Source organism: Phytophthora cinnamomi, assembly GCF_018691715.1.
Source record: "Phytophthora cinnamomi strain GKB4 chromosome Unknown Contig55, whole genome shotgun sequence".
NCBI lineage: Eukaryota > Oomycota > Peronosporomycetes > Peronosporales > Peronosporaceae > Phytophthora > Phytophthora cinnamomi.
In genome coordinates, this window is record NW_027150988.1 from 1,184,153 (window position 1) to 1,198,715 (window position 14,563).

The 14,563-nt window shown below is 62.6% G+C and overlaps 4 protein-coding genes across 4 annotated transcripts; 2 read left to right on the forward strand and 2 right to left on the reverse strand.

The window, feature by feature from the left end:
- Positions 1-48: 48 nt before the first annotated feature.
- On the reverse strand, positions 49-693 carry IUM83_12912 (Branched-chain amino acid aminotransferase; the record flags this gene model as incomplete). Its single annotated transcript, XM_067937558.1, has 1 exon — positions 49-693. One exon carries the CDS (start codon positions 691-693, stop codon positions 49-51), a length of 645 nt encoding a protein of 214 aa, XP_067788161.1.
- A 1,011-nt stretch (positions 694-1,704) lies between these two features.
- On the forward strand, positions 1,705-2,877 carry IUM83_12913 (Branched-chain amino acid aminotransferase; the record flags this gene model as incomplete). The annotated part of the gene is made up of 1 exon (XM_067937559.1): positions 1,705-2,877. One exon carries the CDS (start codon positions 1,705-1,707, stop codon positions 2,875-2,877), a length of 1,173 nt encoding a protein of 390 aa, XP_067788160.1.
- Positions 2,878-3,010: 133 nt separating this feature from the next.
- Positions 3,011-3,682, reverse strand: IUM83_12914 (Heat shock protein70; the record flags this gene model as incomplete). The annotated part of the gene is made up of 2 exons (XM_067937560.1): positions 3,011-3,024; positions 3,241-3,682. 2 exons carry the CDS (start codon positions 3,680-3,682, stop codon positions 3,011-3,013), a joined length of 456 nt encoding a protein of 151 aa, XP_067788159.1.
- A 1,104-nt stretch (positions 3,683-4,786) lies between these two features.
- Positions 4,787-13,777, forward strand: IUM83_12915 (putative storage protein LPV; the record flags this gene model as incomplete). Its single annotated transcript, XM_067937561.1, has 3 exons — positions 4,787-6,844; positions 13,457-13,576; positions 13,649-13,777. The coding sequence occupies 3 exons, from the start codon at positions 4,787-4,789 to the stop codon at positions 13,775-13,777; spliced, it is 2,307 nt and encodes a 768-aa protein (XP_067788158.1).
- Between the last annotated feature and the right edge of the window lie 786 nt (positions 13,778-14,563).

Consider the following 14,563-nt stretch of genomic DNA (forward strand, 5'->3'; position numbering starts at 1 on the left):
TGATAATTTGTAGTAGTGTGTTGCATCTGCAGCAGGTGAGTGAGGCTCTTAAGCTTCCTTGGAAAGCTTGTCGTCATGTTGTTCGGAGGAAGCACTAGGCAGTTTGCTCATGGATGCCGAGGCCGATGGGACCTTGGGGGCCTCCTTAGGTGTCTCCGCTTGGCCGTCTTCCTTCGGAGCGTGAGCCTCTCCCTTGTGTGTGTCCTCCTTATTCGCAGTCGCCTCCTCCTTCTTGTGGTCATGGTGCTCTTCCTTGGGGTGATCGCCCTGGTGCTCGCCCTTGTGATCGTGGTGGTGCTCTCCGTCCTTGTGATCATGGTGGTGGTGGTGTTCGCCATCCTTGTGGTCATGGTGGTGTTCGCCGTCCTTGTGTGCGTGACCATCGTCTTTGTGGTGGTGTTCACCTTCCTTGTGCGCGTGGCCGTCCTCATTGTGAGCATGGCCGTCCTCCTTGTGGCCCTCGAGGGCTGCGGCGAGGTCAGCCGCCGGGAGATCCTTGACACTCTTGCGGTGGGCATCGGCCGCAGGAGCTGCCCCTGCCGCTGCAGCAGCAGGCGGGGCGCCATCAGCCCAAATGGACTTCAACTTGGCAAACTTCTCGGCGTCATCAACAGCAGACTCCATGACGGCCTTCGACTGAAGGAACTTGGCCTCGTCGTACTGCGTGCACTCGATTGATCCAGCTGCGCCCATGGCTGATGCGCGGACTTGAGGCGGTGTTTAGTGCGTGAGGAGGCTTGGGCAAAACGTCGAATGGAAAGCTAGCAGCTCTCACCCCATTCTCACCCCAGTTGAATTCGCCATCACGTAAAAACCGCCGCAGCCTCGCATGGCTATTGAAAGCAGCAGCATTAAGGCCGAAATAGGTGCCGAGGTCATAATGCGGCCAGACTCCGCTGGGCCTTTGCGTCTTGTCCGCCTCCGAGACAAACTAGGGGCAAGCAAGTTTAGCGCACGTCCCTCTAATCTTAGGCCGGGGCGCGTCTCTGGGAGAAATGCTGCTGGTCGTTACCTGGTGGTCCGTCATATTTTGGCTTGCTTGTAGGGGTTTCGCGCCTGAGCTTTACGGGTTGTCTTGCTGAACGGCAACACTGTCGCGCCTCGCGTTGCGGCTGTGGAGAATAGCCTCCATCGATAAGGATAGACGGGTGGAAGGTCTCCATCGCCTCTAAACCTATGGACTGCACCAGCTCGCTGCATGCGTCGCTGTAACCCACACACACGACCTGATCATTGCTTACTCTCGACATTCAAAGCCTCATCTGGTCAACCCCAGCATTGGCATGCAGCAAATGCTACTAGTACAATGCACATGTAGGCTACATTGAGCTCTAATTGTACAATAGCAGCGTGGTGAACGCCAAACTGCAGGGCAACACGAAGCTTTTCATGAATGACGCACGCTCTATCACGGTCTATTACCCGACATATTTGCAGGCCAGTGCACAACAATCCCCATGCCTATCGTGCCGCACTTAAGTACCGCACAGGTCACTCTTTCCGGGCGAAAGGTACTTAATTGACACAACAGTCGAATGCACAAACAGTCACTTCGATTAAGTATCTCTCACATACGAATCCCAACATCTGCGCCCGCCACCTACCGTTCCAAATGAGTACCGCTGTGCGGAGCTCTACATGCGTCATTCCTGCATTTGACGTCTCGAGCGCAAGCCTCTTCCCGTCCCGCCCGCTTCTTCCGCGATGCTCGCTCGCGGCGCCAAGTCCCTGAGCCGCGTGGCTCCCCCGCGCGCCGCCGCCTTCTCCACGGGCGCGGACATCAAGCTGGCCAACCTGCAGGTGGAGCGCACGACGGCGCCCAAGGCCAAGCTGCCCAAGGAGCAGCTCAAGTTCGGCAAGACGTTCACGGACCACATGCTGGAGGTGGACTGGGAGCTGGGCAAGGGCTGGGGCAACCCGGTGATCCACCCGTACGGCCCCATCTCCATGGACCCGGCCAGCGCCGTGCTGCACTACGCGCTCGAGTGCTTCGAAGGCATGAAGGCGTACGTGGACGCCGAGGGCCGCGTGCGCCTCTTCCGCCCGGACATGAACATGAAGCGCCTCAACAGCTCCATGAAGCGCCTGCTGCTGCCGGAGTTCGACGGCGACGAGCTCACCAAGTGTCTGGCGGAGCTCATCCGTCTGGACCGCGACTGGGTGCCCAAGGGCGAGGGCTACTCGCTGTACATCCGCCCCACGGGCATCTCGACCCAGGCCTCCATCGGAGTGGGGGCCAGCGAGAAGGCCAAGCTCTTCATCATCCTGTCCCCCGTCGGCCCGTACTACCCGGAGGGCTTCAACCCCGTGAAGCTCTGCGCCAACGACCGCTACATCCGCGCGTGGCCCGGCGGCACCGGCGGCTACAAGGTCGGCGCCAACTACGCGCCCGGCATCCTGCCGCAGTACGACGCCCACGAGCAGGGCTACTCGCAGAACCTGTGGATCTTCGGCCCGGAGCACGAGATCACCGAGGTGGGCACCATGAACCTCTTCGTCCACTGGGTCAACGACCAGGGCGAGAAGGAGCTCATCACGCCGCCGCTCACGCGCGGCGACATCCTGCCGGGCATCACGCGCGACTCGATCCTGCACCTCACGCGCGAGTGGAACGAGTTCAAGGTCACGGAGGGCAACATCACCATGAAGCAGGTGCAGAAGGCCAGCAAGGAGGGCCGCATCCTCGAGGTCTTCGGCTCGGGCACCGCCGCCGTCGTCTCGCCCGTGTCCACCATCAACTACATGGACGAGGACCTGGCCATCCCGCTCGACGGCACGGACGGCAAGTCCGGCAAGCTGGCCGAGCGCATCTGGAAGGAGCTGTCCGACATCCAGTACGGCCGCCGCGAGCACCCCTGGTCCATCGTGGTCGACTAACCTTAGAAGGTATCCGCACCCTCTCTCGATCATGACTCCCAGCCGTTTTGTGATGGTTTATAGGATCGTCGAGAACCTGCGAGTGCGAGTTGGAACGCGTTGTAGGTAAATGAATGCGATTCTTCTGCTTAGATTAATTCTTGCTGCCTGGGTCTGGCTCTGTTATGCCTCGAGACAGAACTCGGAGAACCGTTGGGCGGTGTGTTGATCAGGATTGGGGCTACCCCGTCCGGCGTCTGCGTGTAGGTCGCTTGTCCTCTTTGGTGCTGGGCGGCTGGGCTTTACTCGAGTCGGTCGCTGTAACTCGTTGCTCTTGATCCTTTGGTTTGTCTCCATCAAGTCCAAGCTCTTGCTCGTGCTGACGCCGGCGTTTCTGGTCGAACACTCGCTGGTTGCGGATCGAGAGCAGGCGATGGTGCTCGCAGTAGCTGTGCATCGACCCGTTCTTCTTGAGCGTCCGTGGCTGGGAGCATTTGCCTCGACGATAGCGGCACCGAAACTCCACTGGCAGCTCTCCGTCAGTGGCTTCAGCTTCCGCGTCCAAACTCGCAAAAGCCGTCACGATCTCGTTCGAGTCACCAGCAATATCGTTGTCGTTGTCGTCGTCGTCATCGTCGATCTGCTCGGTCTTGACCATCACCTCCGTCTGGCGAAGCGGTGGCAGACCTCCCAGCGTCATCGAGGCGTCAACCGGTGGAGGTTCCGAAGCGTTTTGAGTGCTGGTTGCGGCTGGAAACATGGCGCTGAAGCTTGGCAACGGTCTACTATCTTCACGGACGCAAAGCTTCTTGAGCGAGAACTGCATGGCGTCAGTGCTGGCAATTGACAAGTTGCTGGCAGCGAATAAGAGAGAGTGAACCATGTAGACGAACACTCGGTGTTTGTATGTCCGGCTTCAACTTGGCGGCGTCTGTGATATCGAGAAAGCCGGCATGGCCCTCAGCTGCCGCGGCGCTCGTGCCGTCGGACCGCTGACTGCCGTGTGCTCAAGACTTCCGAGCTTTGCACTACGGTCGGCGTGTTGGGCTGCAGGACGGCAAGCTGAAACGACTGGGAACACTTGCCGTGCTCGTGACATGAGACGCGTCGTGTTGTTGCCGTATCCGAGACGTATCCGTGACTCGGATACGGCGATGCAGGTGCTTCCTGCAGTGGTGAGGCTGCCATCTACACACGTACTAGTACTTTGGACGACGCTGCGCACGAAGCAGTGGATGAGATTGCTTCCGGCATCAGGCGATTCAACGTGCAACGCTTTTGCAGGTTGCCCCGCTCCGCTATTCAACAACCTCTAAAGAAGACTACGGAAGGCCAATGCAAACTCGACTCGGAATTATGCTGCACCAGTGCAAGAAGTGGTGCAGTCTGCATGCAACGCAGGACAGTGCCGGCCACTTCAACTTGCGATCTGAAATCGCCTGGATCTTAGAGGGGTCCATTCGATGGTGCGTCATCCGATCGTGTGGTGGGCGATGGCCGACCAGGACCACAGGCGCCGACTCAACGTGCCGCTTCAACATCGGCGCGATCTTGACTCATGGCCGTCCATTTGCGCCGGGCGGCGACTCGCGCAGATCGACCGACCCTTGACCCGCGAGGATCCGCAGTATGCGGCTGCAATGGGCCAGGCCGCATGACCCCCGCCGAGGCACCACAGCCGTCGATGCAGCGCTCCACCTCAGGATTGTATGCGGCGCGATCTTCCAGCGCTTGACCGCGGGATCTTCTCGAAGCGGTGGCCATCATGGGCCACGGGCTCATGAGCAGCAGCAGCTCCAAAGCTCCGCGCTTCGCTCCGATCACTTCACAATTTTCGTTGTCGAGGAAGCATCGCCCAGAGACCCCAAGCCAAGGCAGCAGCACTAGTCACTGAGTGAGCTGTCCCCGCACCCACTGGGCTGTTGCCAACATGAAGTCTCCGACCAACTACGGGAGTGAGAACGAGGAGACGCGCTTCATCCGGCGCGTGGCGGCGCCCGACCGCCCCAACAACAAGCGGCGCCAGAAGAAGCGACTGGCCGTGGCCGGCGCCACCATCGGCCTGCTGGCCGCGTCGGCCGGCGTGGGTTATGCCGCGTTGCGCGCGTCGAACGCGTCCAGCGACGTCAAGTCGGCCAAGCTGGAGGCCAGCATGGCCAACGACATGTTCGTGTCCAAGCTGGGCGACGCCTTCCACCCGTCGGACTTCGACCAGATCGACACGGACGGCGACGGCGAGCTGTCCAAGGACGAGATCCTGGCCGACCTGAACGACAAGGAGACGGCGGACGTCAAGCGCGTCATGACGTCCGACCTGCCCGACGACATCAAGAGCAACCTGGTGGCGCTGCTGGAGGGCAAGCTGCAGAGCGACAGCGACTGCACCCTGCAGGCGCTGGACTCGCGTCCGACGCCCGTGCACCGCGAGGACCATGATCTCTTCTACTACATGCTGGACGTCTTCTGCCCGAGGGTCACGATCGCCGTGACGCCCCCCGACCAGAGCGAGGAGGCGAGCCAGGCGAGCCAGGCCGCCACGCCGGCCACCAACCAGCAGACGGTCGTGATCCCAACGCCCGACGGAGGCACCGCCCAAGTGCAGATCGTCGGCGACCCGGAGGACGGCAAGCAGACCATCGCGATCCCCGACGACCAGGGCGGCTACTCCACGACGGAGGTCAAGTCCATCGTGACGCCGACCGGCCAGCAGAAGATCTTGATCCCCAACGCGGACGGCGACATCACCCCGGTGGTGGTGCCGGACCTGCCTGCCGACGTGACGTCCCAGCTGAGTGACGACACTCAGGTCGTGGACGTGGTCACGCCCAGCGGGGAGACCGAGCCAGTCGTTGTCGAGGGCCAGCCCGAGGATGGCCAGCAGACCGTGCAGATCCAGGACAGCACCGGCAACTACGTTGAGACCCAAGCCCAGGTGGTTGAAACCTCATCTGGCGAGCAGCAGCTCATTGTCGCGACGAGTGACGGCGACCTTCTCCAAGTGCCTGTGCCGGGGCCGCAGTCGGGTCTTGGCAGCGGCTCGAACCCGTTCGCCAACCAGGAGGAGACCGCTCCGCCGGTCGTGCAGACGGTGGATGTGGTGAACGACGACGGCGACCACGAGCAGGTTATCGTCGTGGGTGGCGTCGAGGACGGCAAGCAGACCATCGAGGTGGCCAACGACCAGAGTGATTACACCGAGAAGGAGGCCGTGGCTGTCGAGACCGACCAGGGCGAGTCGATCGTTGTTCCCGACGGAAACGGCGGCACCACAGTGGTAAACGTGCCGGACGTCCCGGACGTGATCGCTCAACTGGCGACAGATGACACGCAGGTCGTGAACGTGGTGAACCCGAACAACGGCGCGCAGCAGCAGGTAGTGATCGAGGGCCAGCCGGAGGACGGTAAGGTGACCGTTGACATGGTCGACGACTCCGGCGAGGTGACGACCCAGGAGGTGAAGGCCGTTGAGACCGACGATGGCATGAAGGTGGTGGTGCCGACGGACGACGGCGGCTACGTGCCTGTTGTGGTTCCGAACATCCCGGACGCCATCCAGCAGGAGATCGCTTCGGCGGCGGCGAGTTCCCCCGGCTCGTCCTCTCAGGCGGCTCCGGTTGTGCAGACTGTCGATGTGATCGCCGACAGCGGCGAGCAGCAGCAGGTGATCCTGGTCGGTGGCGTCGAAGACGGCACGCAGACGGTCGAGATGGCCAACGACTTCGGCGGCTACACGCAGACCGAGGTGAAGGCTGTCGAGACCGACGACGGCGTGAAGATGGTGGTCCCGGACGCTGATGGCAACAACATGGTCGTGACTGTGCCCGACGTCCCGGATGCGATCGCTGCTAGCGCGACGGAGGACACGCAGGTGGTGAACGTTGTGACCCCTAGCGGCGACCAGCAGCAGGTGGTGATCGAGGGCCAGCCGGAGGACGGTAAGGTGACCATTGGCATGGTGGACGACTCCGGCGAGGTGACGACCCAGGAGGTGAAGGCCGTTGAGACCGACGATGGCATGAAGGTGGTGGTGCCGACGGACGACGGCGGCTACGTGCCTGTTGTGGTTCCGAACATCCCGGACGCCATCCAGCAGGAGATCGCTTCGGTGGCGGCGAGTTCCCCGGCTCGTCCTCTCAGGCGGCTCCGGTTGTGCAGACTGTCGATGTGATCGCCGACAGCGGCGAGCAGCAGCAGGTGATCCTGGTCGGTGGCGTCGAAGACGGCACGCAGACGGTCGAGATGGCCAACGACTTCGGCGGCTACACGCAGACCGAGGTGAAGGCTGTTGAGACCGACGACGGCGTGAAGATGGTGGTCCCGGACGCTGATGGCAACAACATGGTCGTGACTGTGCCCGACGTCCCGGATGCGATCGCTGCTAGCGCGACGGAGGACACGCAGGTGGTGAACGTTGTGACCCCTAGCGGCGACCAGCAGCAGGTGGTGATCGAGGGCCAGCCGGAGGACGGTACGGTGACCATTGGCATGGTGGACGACTCCGGCGAGGTGACGACCCAGGAGGTGAAGGCCGTTGAGACCGACGATGGCATGAAGGTGGTGGTGCCGACGGACGACGGCGGCTACGTGCCTGTTGTGGTTCCGAACATCCCGGACGCCATCCAGCAGGAGATCGCTTCGGCGGCGGCGAGTTCCCCGGCTCGTCCTCTCAGGCGGCTCCGGTTGTGCAGACTGTCGATGTGATCGCCGACAGCGGCGAGCAGCAGCAGGTGATCCTGGTCGGTGGCGTCGAAGACGGCACGCAGACGGTCGAGATGGCCAACGACTTCGGCGGCTACACGCAGACCGAGGTGAAGGCTGTCGAGACCGACGACGGCGTGAAGATGGTGGTCCCGGACGCTGATGGCAACAACATGGTCGTGACTGTGCCCGACGTCCCGGATGCGATCGCTGCTAGCGCGACGGAGGACACGCAGGTGGTGAACGTTGTGACCCCTAGCGGCGACCAGCAGCAGGTGGTGATCGAGGGCCAGCCGGAGGACGGTACGGTGACCATTGGCATGGTGGACGACTCCGGCGAGGTGACGACCCAGGAGGTGAAGGCCGTTGAGACCGACGATGGCATGAAGGTGGTGGTGCCGACGGACGACGGCGGCTACGTGCCTGTTGTGGTTCCGAACATCCCGGACGCCATCCAGCAGGAGATCGCTTCGGCGGCGGCGAGTTCCCCGGCTCGTCCTCTCAGGCGGCTCCGGTTGTGCAGACTGTCGATGTGATCGCCGACAGCGGCGAGCAGCAGCAGGTGATCCTGGTCGGTGGCGTCGAAGACGGCACGCAGACGGTCGAGATGGCCAACGACTTCGGCGGCTACACGCAGACCGAGGTGAAGGCTGTTGAGACCGACGACGGCGTGAAGATGGTGGTCCCGGACGCTGATGGCAACAACATGGTCGTGACTGTGCCCGACGTCCCGGATGCGATCGCTGCTAGCGCGACGGAGGACACGCAGGTGGTGAACGTTGTGACCCCTAGCGGCGACCAGCAGCAGGTGGTGATCGAGGGCCAGCCGGAGGACGGTACGGTGACCATTGGCATGGTGGACGACTCCGGCGAGGTGACGACCCAGGAGGTGAAGGCCGTTGAGACCGACGATGGCATGAAGGTGGTGGTGCCGACGGACGACGGCGGCTACGTGCCTGTTGTGGTTCCGAACATCCCGGACGCCATCCAGCAGGAGATCGCTTCGGCGGCGGCGAGTTCCCCCGGCTCGTCCTCTCAGGCGGCTCCGGTTGTGCAGACTGTCGATGTGATCGCCGACAGCGGCGAGCAGCAGCAGGTGATCCTGGTCGGTGGCGTCGAAGACGGCACGCAGACGGTCGAGATGGCCAACGACTTCGGCGGCTACACGCAGACCGAGGTGAAGGCTGTTGAGACCGACGACGGCGTGAAGATGGTGGTCCCGGACGCTGATGGCAACAACATGGTCGTGACTGTGCCCGACGTCCCGGATGCGATCGCTGCTAGCGCGACGGAGGACACGCAGGTGGTGAACGTTGTGACCCCTAGCGGCGACCAGCAGCAGGTGGTGATCGAGGGCCAGCCGGAGGACGGTACGGTGACCATTGGCATGGTGGACGACTCCGGCGAGGTGACGACCCAGGAGGTGAAGGCCGTTGAGACCGACGATGGCATGAAGGTGGTGGTGCCGACGGACGACGGCGGCTACGTGCCTGTTGTGGTTCCGAACATCCCGGACGCCATCCAGCAGGAGATCGCTTCGGCGGCGGCGAGTTCCCCGGCTCGTCCTCTCAGGCGGCTCCGGTTGTGCAGACTGTCGATGTGATCGCCGACAGCGGCGAGCAGCAGCAGGTGATCCTGGTCGGTGGCGTCGAAGACGGCACGCAGACGGTCGAGATGGCCAACGACTTCGGCGGCTACACGCAGACCGAGGTGAAGGCTGTTGAGACCGACGACGGCGTGAAGATGGTGGTCCCGGACGCTGATGGCAACAACATGGTCGTGACTGTGCCCGACGTCCCGGATGCGATCGCTGCTAGCGCGACGGAGGACACGCAGGTGGTGAACGTTGTGACCCCTAGCGGCGACCAGCAGCAGGTGGTGATCGAGGGCCAGCCGGAGGACGGTACGGTGACCATTGGCATGGTGGACGACTCCGGCGAGGTGACGACCCAGGAGGTGAAGGCCGTTGAGACCGACGATGGCATGAAGGTGGTGGTGCCGACGGACGACGGCGGCTACGTGCCTGTTGTGGTTCCGAACATCCCGGACGCCATCCAGCAGGAGATCGCTTCGGCGGCGGCGAGTTCCCCGGCTCGTCCTCTCAGGCGGCTCCGGTTGTGCAGACTGTCGATGTGATCGCCGACAGCGGCGAGCAGCAGCAGGTGATCCTGGTCGGTGGCGTCGAAGACGGCACGCAGACGGTCGAGATGGCCAACGACTTCGGCGGCTACACGCAGACCGAGGTGAAGGCTGTTGAGACCGACGACGGCGTGAAGATGGTGGTCCCGGACGCTGATGGCAACAACATGGTCGTGACTGTGCCCGACGTCCCGGATGCGATCGCTGCTAGCGCGACGGAGGACACGCAGGTGGTGAACGTTGTGACCCTAGCGGCGACCAGCAGCAGGTGGTGATCGAGGGCCAGCCGGAGGACGGTACGGTGACCATTGGCATGGTGGACGACTCCGGCGAGGTGACGACCCAGGAGGTGAAGGCCGTTGAGACCGACGATGGCATGAAGGTGGTGGTGCCGACGGACGACGGCGGCTACGTGCCTGTTGTGGTTCCGAACATCCCGGACGCCATCCAGCAGGAGATCGCTTCGGCGGCGGCGAGTTCCCCCGGCTCGTCCTCTCAGGCGGCTCCGGTTGTGCAGACTGTCGATGTGATCGCCGACAGCGGCGAGCAGCAGCAGGTGATCCTGGTCGGTGGCGTCGAAGACGGCACGCAGACGGTCGAGATGGCCAACGACTTCGGCGGCTACACGCAGACCGAGGTGAAGGCTGTCGAGACCGACGACGGCGTGAAGATGGTGGTCCCGGACGCTGATGGCAACAACATGGTCGTGACTGTGCCCGACGTCCCGGATGCGATCGCTGCTAGCGCGACGGAGGACACGCAGGTGGTGAACGTTGTGACCCCTAGCGGCGACCAGCAGCAGGTGGTGATCGAGGGCCAGCCGGAGGACGGTACGGTGACCATTGGCATGGTGGACGACTCCGGCGAGGTGACGACCCAGGAGGTGAAGGCCGTTGAGACCGACGATGGCATGAAGGTGGTGGTGCCGACGGACGACGGCGGCTACGTGCCTGTTGTGGTTCCGAACATCCCGGACGCCATCCAGCAGGAGATCGCTTCGGCGGCGGCGAGTTCCCCGGCTCGTCCTCTCAGGCGGCTCCGGTTGTGCAGACTGTCGATGTGATCGCCGACAGCGGCGAGCAGCAGCAGGTGATCCTGGTCGGTGGCGTCGAAGACGGCACGCAGACGGTCGAGATGGCCAACGACTTCGGCGGCTACACGCAGACCGAGGTGAAGGCTGTCGAGACCGACGACGGCGTGAAGATGGTGGTCCCGGACGCTGATGGCAACAACATGGTCGTGACTGTGCCCGACGTCCCGGATGCGATCGCTGCTAGCGCGACGGAGGACACGCAGGTGGTGAACGTTGTGACCCTAGCGGCGACCAGCAGCAGGTGGTGATCGAGGGCCAGCCGGAGGACGGTACGGTGACCATTGGCATGGTGGACGACTCCGGCGAGGTGACGACCCAGGAGGTGAAGGCCGTTGAGACCGACGATGGCATGAAGGTGGTGGTGCCGACGGACGACGGCGGCTACGTGCCTGTTGTGGTTCCGAACATCCCGGACGCCATCCAGCAGGAGATCGCTTCGGCGGCGGCGAGTTCCCCGGCTCGTCCTCTCAGGCGGCTCCGGTTGTGCAGACTGTCGATGTGATCGCCGACAGCGGCGAGCAGCAGCAGGTGATCCTGGTCGGTGGCGTCGAAGACGGCACGCAGACGGTCGAGATGGCCAACGACTTCGGCGGCTACACGCAGACCGAGGTGAAGGCTGTCGAGACCGACGACGGCGTGAAGATGGTGGTCCCGGACGCTGATGGCAACAACATGGTCGTGACTGTGCCCGACGTCCCGGATGCGATCGCTGCTAGCGCGACGGAGGACACGCAGGTGGTGAACGTTGTGACCCCTAGCGGCGACCAGCAGCAGGTGGTGATCGAGGGCCAGCCGGAGGACGGTACGGTGACCATTGGCATGGTGGACGACTCCGGCGAGGTGACGACCCAGGAGGTGAAGGCCGTTGAGACCGACGATGGCATGAAGGTGGTGGTGCCGACGGACGACGGCGGCTACGTGCCTGTTGTGGTTCCGAACATCCCGGACGCCATCCAGCAGGAGATCGCTTCGGCGGCGGCGAGTTCCCCCGGCTCGTCCTCTCAGGCGGCTCCGGTTGTGCAGACTGTCGATGTGATCGCCGACAGCGGCGAGCAGCAGCAGGTGATCCTGGTCGGTGGCGTCGAAGACGGCACGCAGACGGTCGAGATGGCCAACGACTTCGGCGGCTACACGCAGACCGAGGTGAAGGCTGTTGAGACCGACGACGGCGTGAAGATGGTGGTCCCGGACGCTGATGGCAACAACATGGTCGTGACTGTGCCCGACGTCCCGGATGCGATCGCTGCTAGCGCGACGGAGGACACGCAGGTGGTGAACGTTGTGACCCCTAGCGGCGACCAGCAGCAGGTGGTGATCGAGGGCCAGCCGGAGGACGGTACGGTGACCATTGGCATGGTGGACGACTCCGGCGAGGTGACGACCCAGGAGGTGAAGGCCGTTGAGACCGACGATGGCATGAAGGTGGTGGTGCCGACGGACGACGGCGGCTACGTGCCTGTTGTGGTTCCGAACATCCCGGACGCCATCCAGCAGGAGATCGCTTCGGCGGCGGCGAGTTCCCCCGGCTCGTCCTCTCAGGCGGCTCCGGTTGTGCAGACTGTCGATGTGATCGCCGACAGCGGCGAGCAGCAGCAGGTGATCCTGGTCGGTGGCGTCGAAGACGGCACGCAGACGGTCGAGATGGCCAACGACTTCGGCGGCTACACGCAGACCGAGGTGAAGGCTGTTGAGACCGACGACGGCGTGAAGATGGTGGTCCCGGACGCTGATGGCAACAACATGGTCGTGACTGTGCCCGACGTCCCGGATGCGATCGCTGCTAGCGCGACGGAGGACACGCAGGTGGTGAACGTTGTGACCCCTAGCGGCGACCAGCAGCAGGTGGTGATCGAGGGCCAGCCGGAGGACGGTACGGTGACCATTGGCATGGTGGACGACTCCGGCGAGGTGACGACCCAGGAGGTGAAGGCCGTTGAGACCGACGATGGCATGAAGGTGGTGGTGCCGACGGACGACGGCGGCTACGTGCCTGTTGTGGTTCCGAACATCCCGGACGCCATCCAGCAGGAGATCGCTTCGGCGGCGGCGAGTTCCCCCGGCTCGTCCTCTCAGGCGGCTCCGGTTGTGCAGACTGTCGATGTGATCGCCGACAGCGGCGAGCAGCAGCAGGTGATCCTGGTCGGTGGCGTCGAAGACGGCACGCAGACGGTCGAGATGGCCAACGACTTCGGCGGCTACACGCAGACCGAGGTGAAGGCTGTCGAGACCGACGACGGCGTGAAGATGGTGGTCCCGGACGCTGATGGCAACAACATGGTCGTGACTGTGCCCGACGTCCCGGATGCGATCGCTGCTAGCGCGACGGAGGACACGCAGGTGGTGAACGTTGTGACCCCTAGCGGCGACCAGCAGCAGGTGGTGATCGAGGGCCAGCCGGAGGACGGTACGGTGACCATTGGCATGGTGGACGACTCCGGCGAGGTGACGACCCAGGAGGTGAAGGCCGTTGAGACCGACGATGGCATGAAGGTGGTGGTGCCGACGGACGACGGCGGCTACGTGCCTGTTGTGGTTCCGAACATCCCGGACGCCATCCAGCAGGAGATCGCTTCGGCGGCGGCGAGTTCCCCCGGCTCGTTGTCTCAGGAGGCGCAGTTGACTGGAAGCAATTTTATGACGAAGGATGAGTTCCGTCAATGGATCGCTCAGCGCTACGAGGACAAGCTGGCGGCATTGAAGCAAGAGGAGCAGAGTCTCGAGGATGAGGAGGCAGAGGAGATTGGTCGTATGAGTCAACTCGAGGACTGCATTATGCAGGCGTCGAACAAGGTATGTGGCAATCGTGTGGGCTTGGTGCGCTTGACCAGTGGCTAACTCATGTGTTTGTTTGTTTTCTTACAGTTCGGTTACTACGGCGTGTACGAGCAGCCGCCGCACTATCAGAACGCTGTGGACTGGGTCGACAACGACTGCTTGCCCAACCAGTGGCAGCCTGAGAGCCCGCCCGAGCGCCGGATGCTGCGCCGTTAAGGCAGTAAGCTCGACTGGCCGGTGTGAAACGACTGACAACGTGTTGAAGACGACGACTGGGCAGGGTGGCGCTTTGCATGGGTTGCATCTCCGTTCTGTGCGCTTGTAGTAGTGACCTGCACGTGCATGTAGCAAAAAGAGTAGCGTCGCGCATATAACACCCGCCCACAAAATGCATATAGTCTTGTAAACATTTCTCTTCAGCCAGCGCGTTTGCTCTTCAACTTAGCTACCATCACTCATTCCCGCTTCCAGTGCGTCTTCTTCTATGTGGCAAGCACATTCATTGTGTTGATAGTTCGGAAGATCGGCAGATCCAGGCTGCACTGTTCGCAGGAGTGGTCACGTCGGAAGAGAAGTGCTACCATAGTGGACACACTTCAGTATCCATCGAGCAAGAGTCGGTTTGGACAAATTGCGAGGTGGGCTAGAGTCTTCATGGAGTCCGATCCGTGATCACGACACCAAGTGAGTGCTTCTTCCTTTGCGTCTCGACTGTACCGCATATATGACTGTCGAGCAGATGTCGGTTCGTCGGGACAACGCTTGTACCTGGAGGGCATCGGCTCAAAGAAATCAGGCCCATATTGCGACGGGGCAATAACTGCAGTATCGGGCGTCGAACGCGCGGAGTCTTGCGATGAGTTGCAACCATCTAACAGATCATCGAGCGAGAAAAAAATACTCTTCGTCGCTATTGACCAGGTGTTGTTCTAGCTGTGTGTTCGCTCGAGAAACCTCTTGCCCCGGGGCGACCGAGGCCTGCTCGGTAGCTACTCGCTGCTC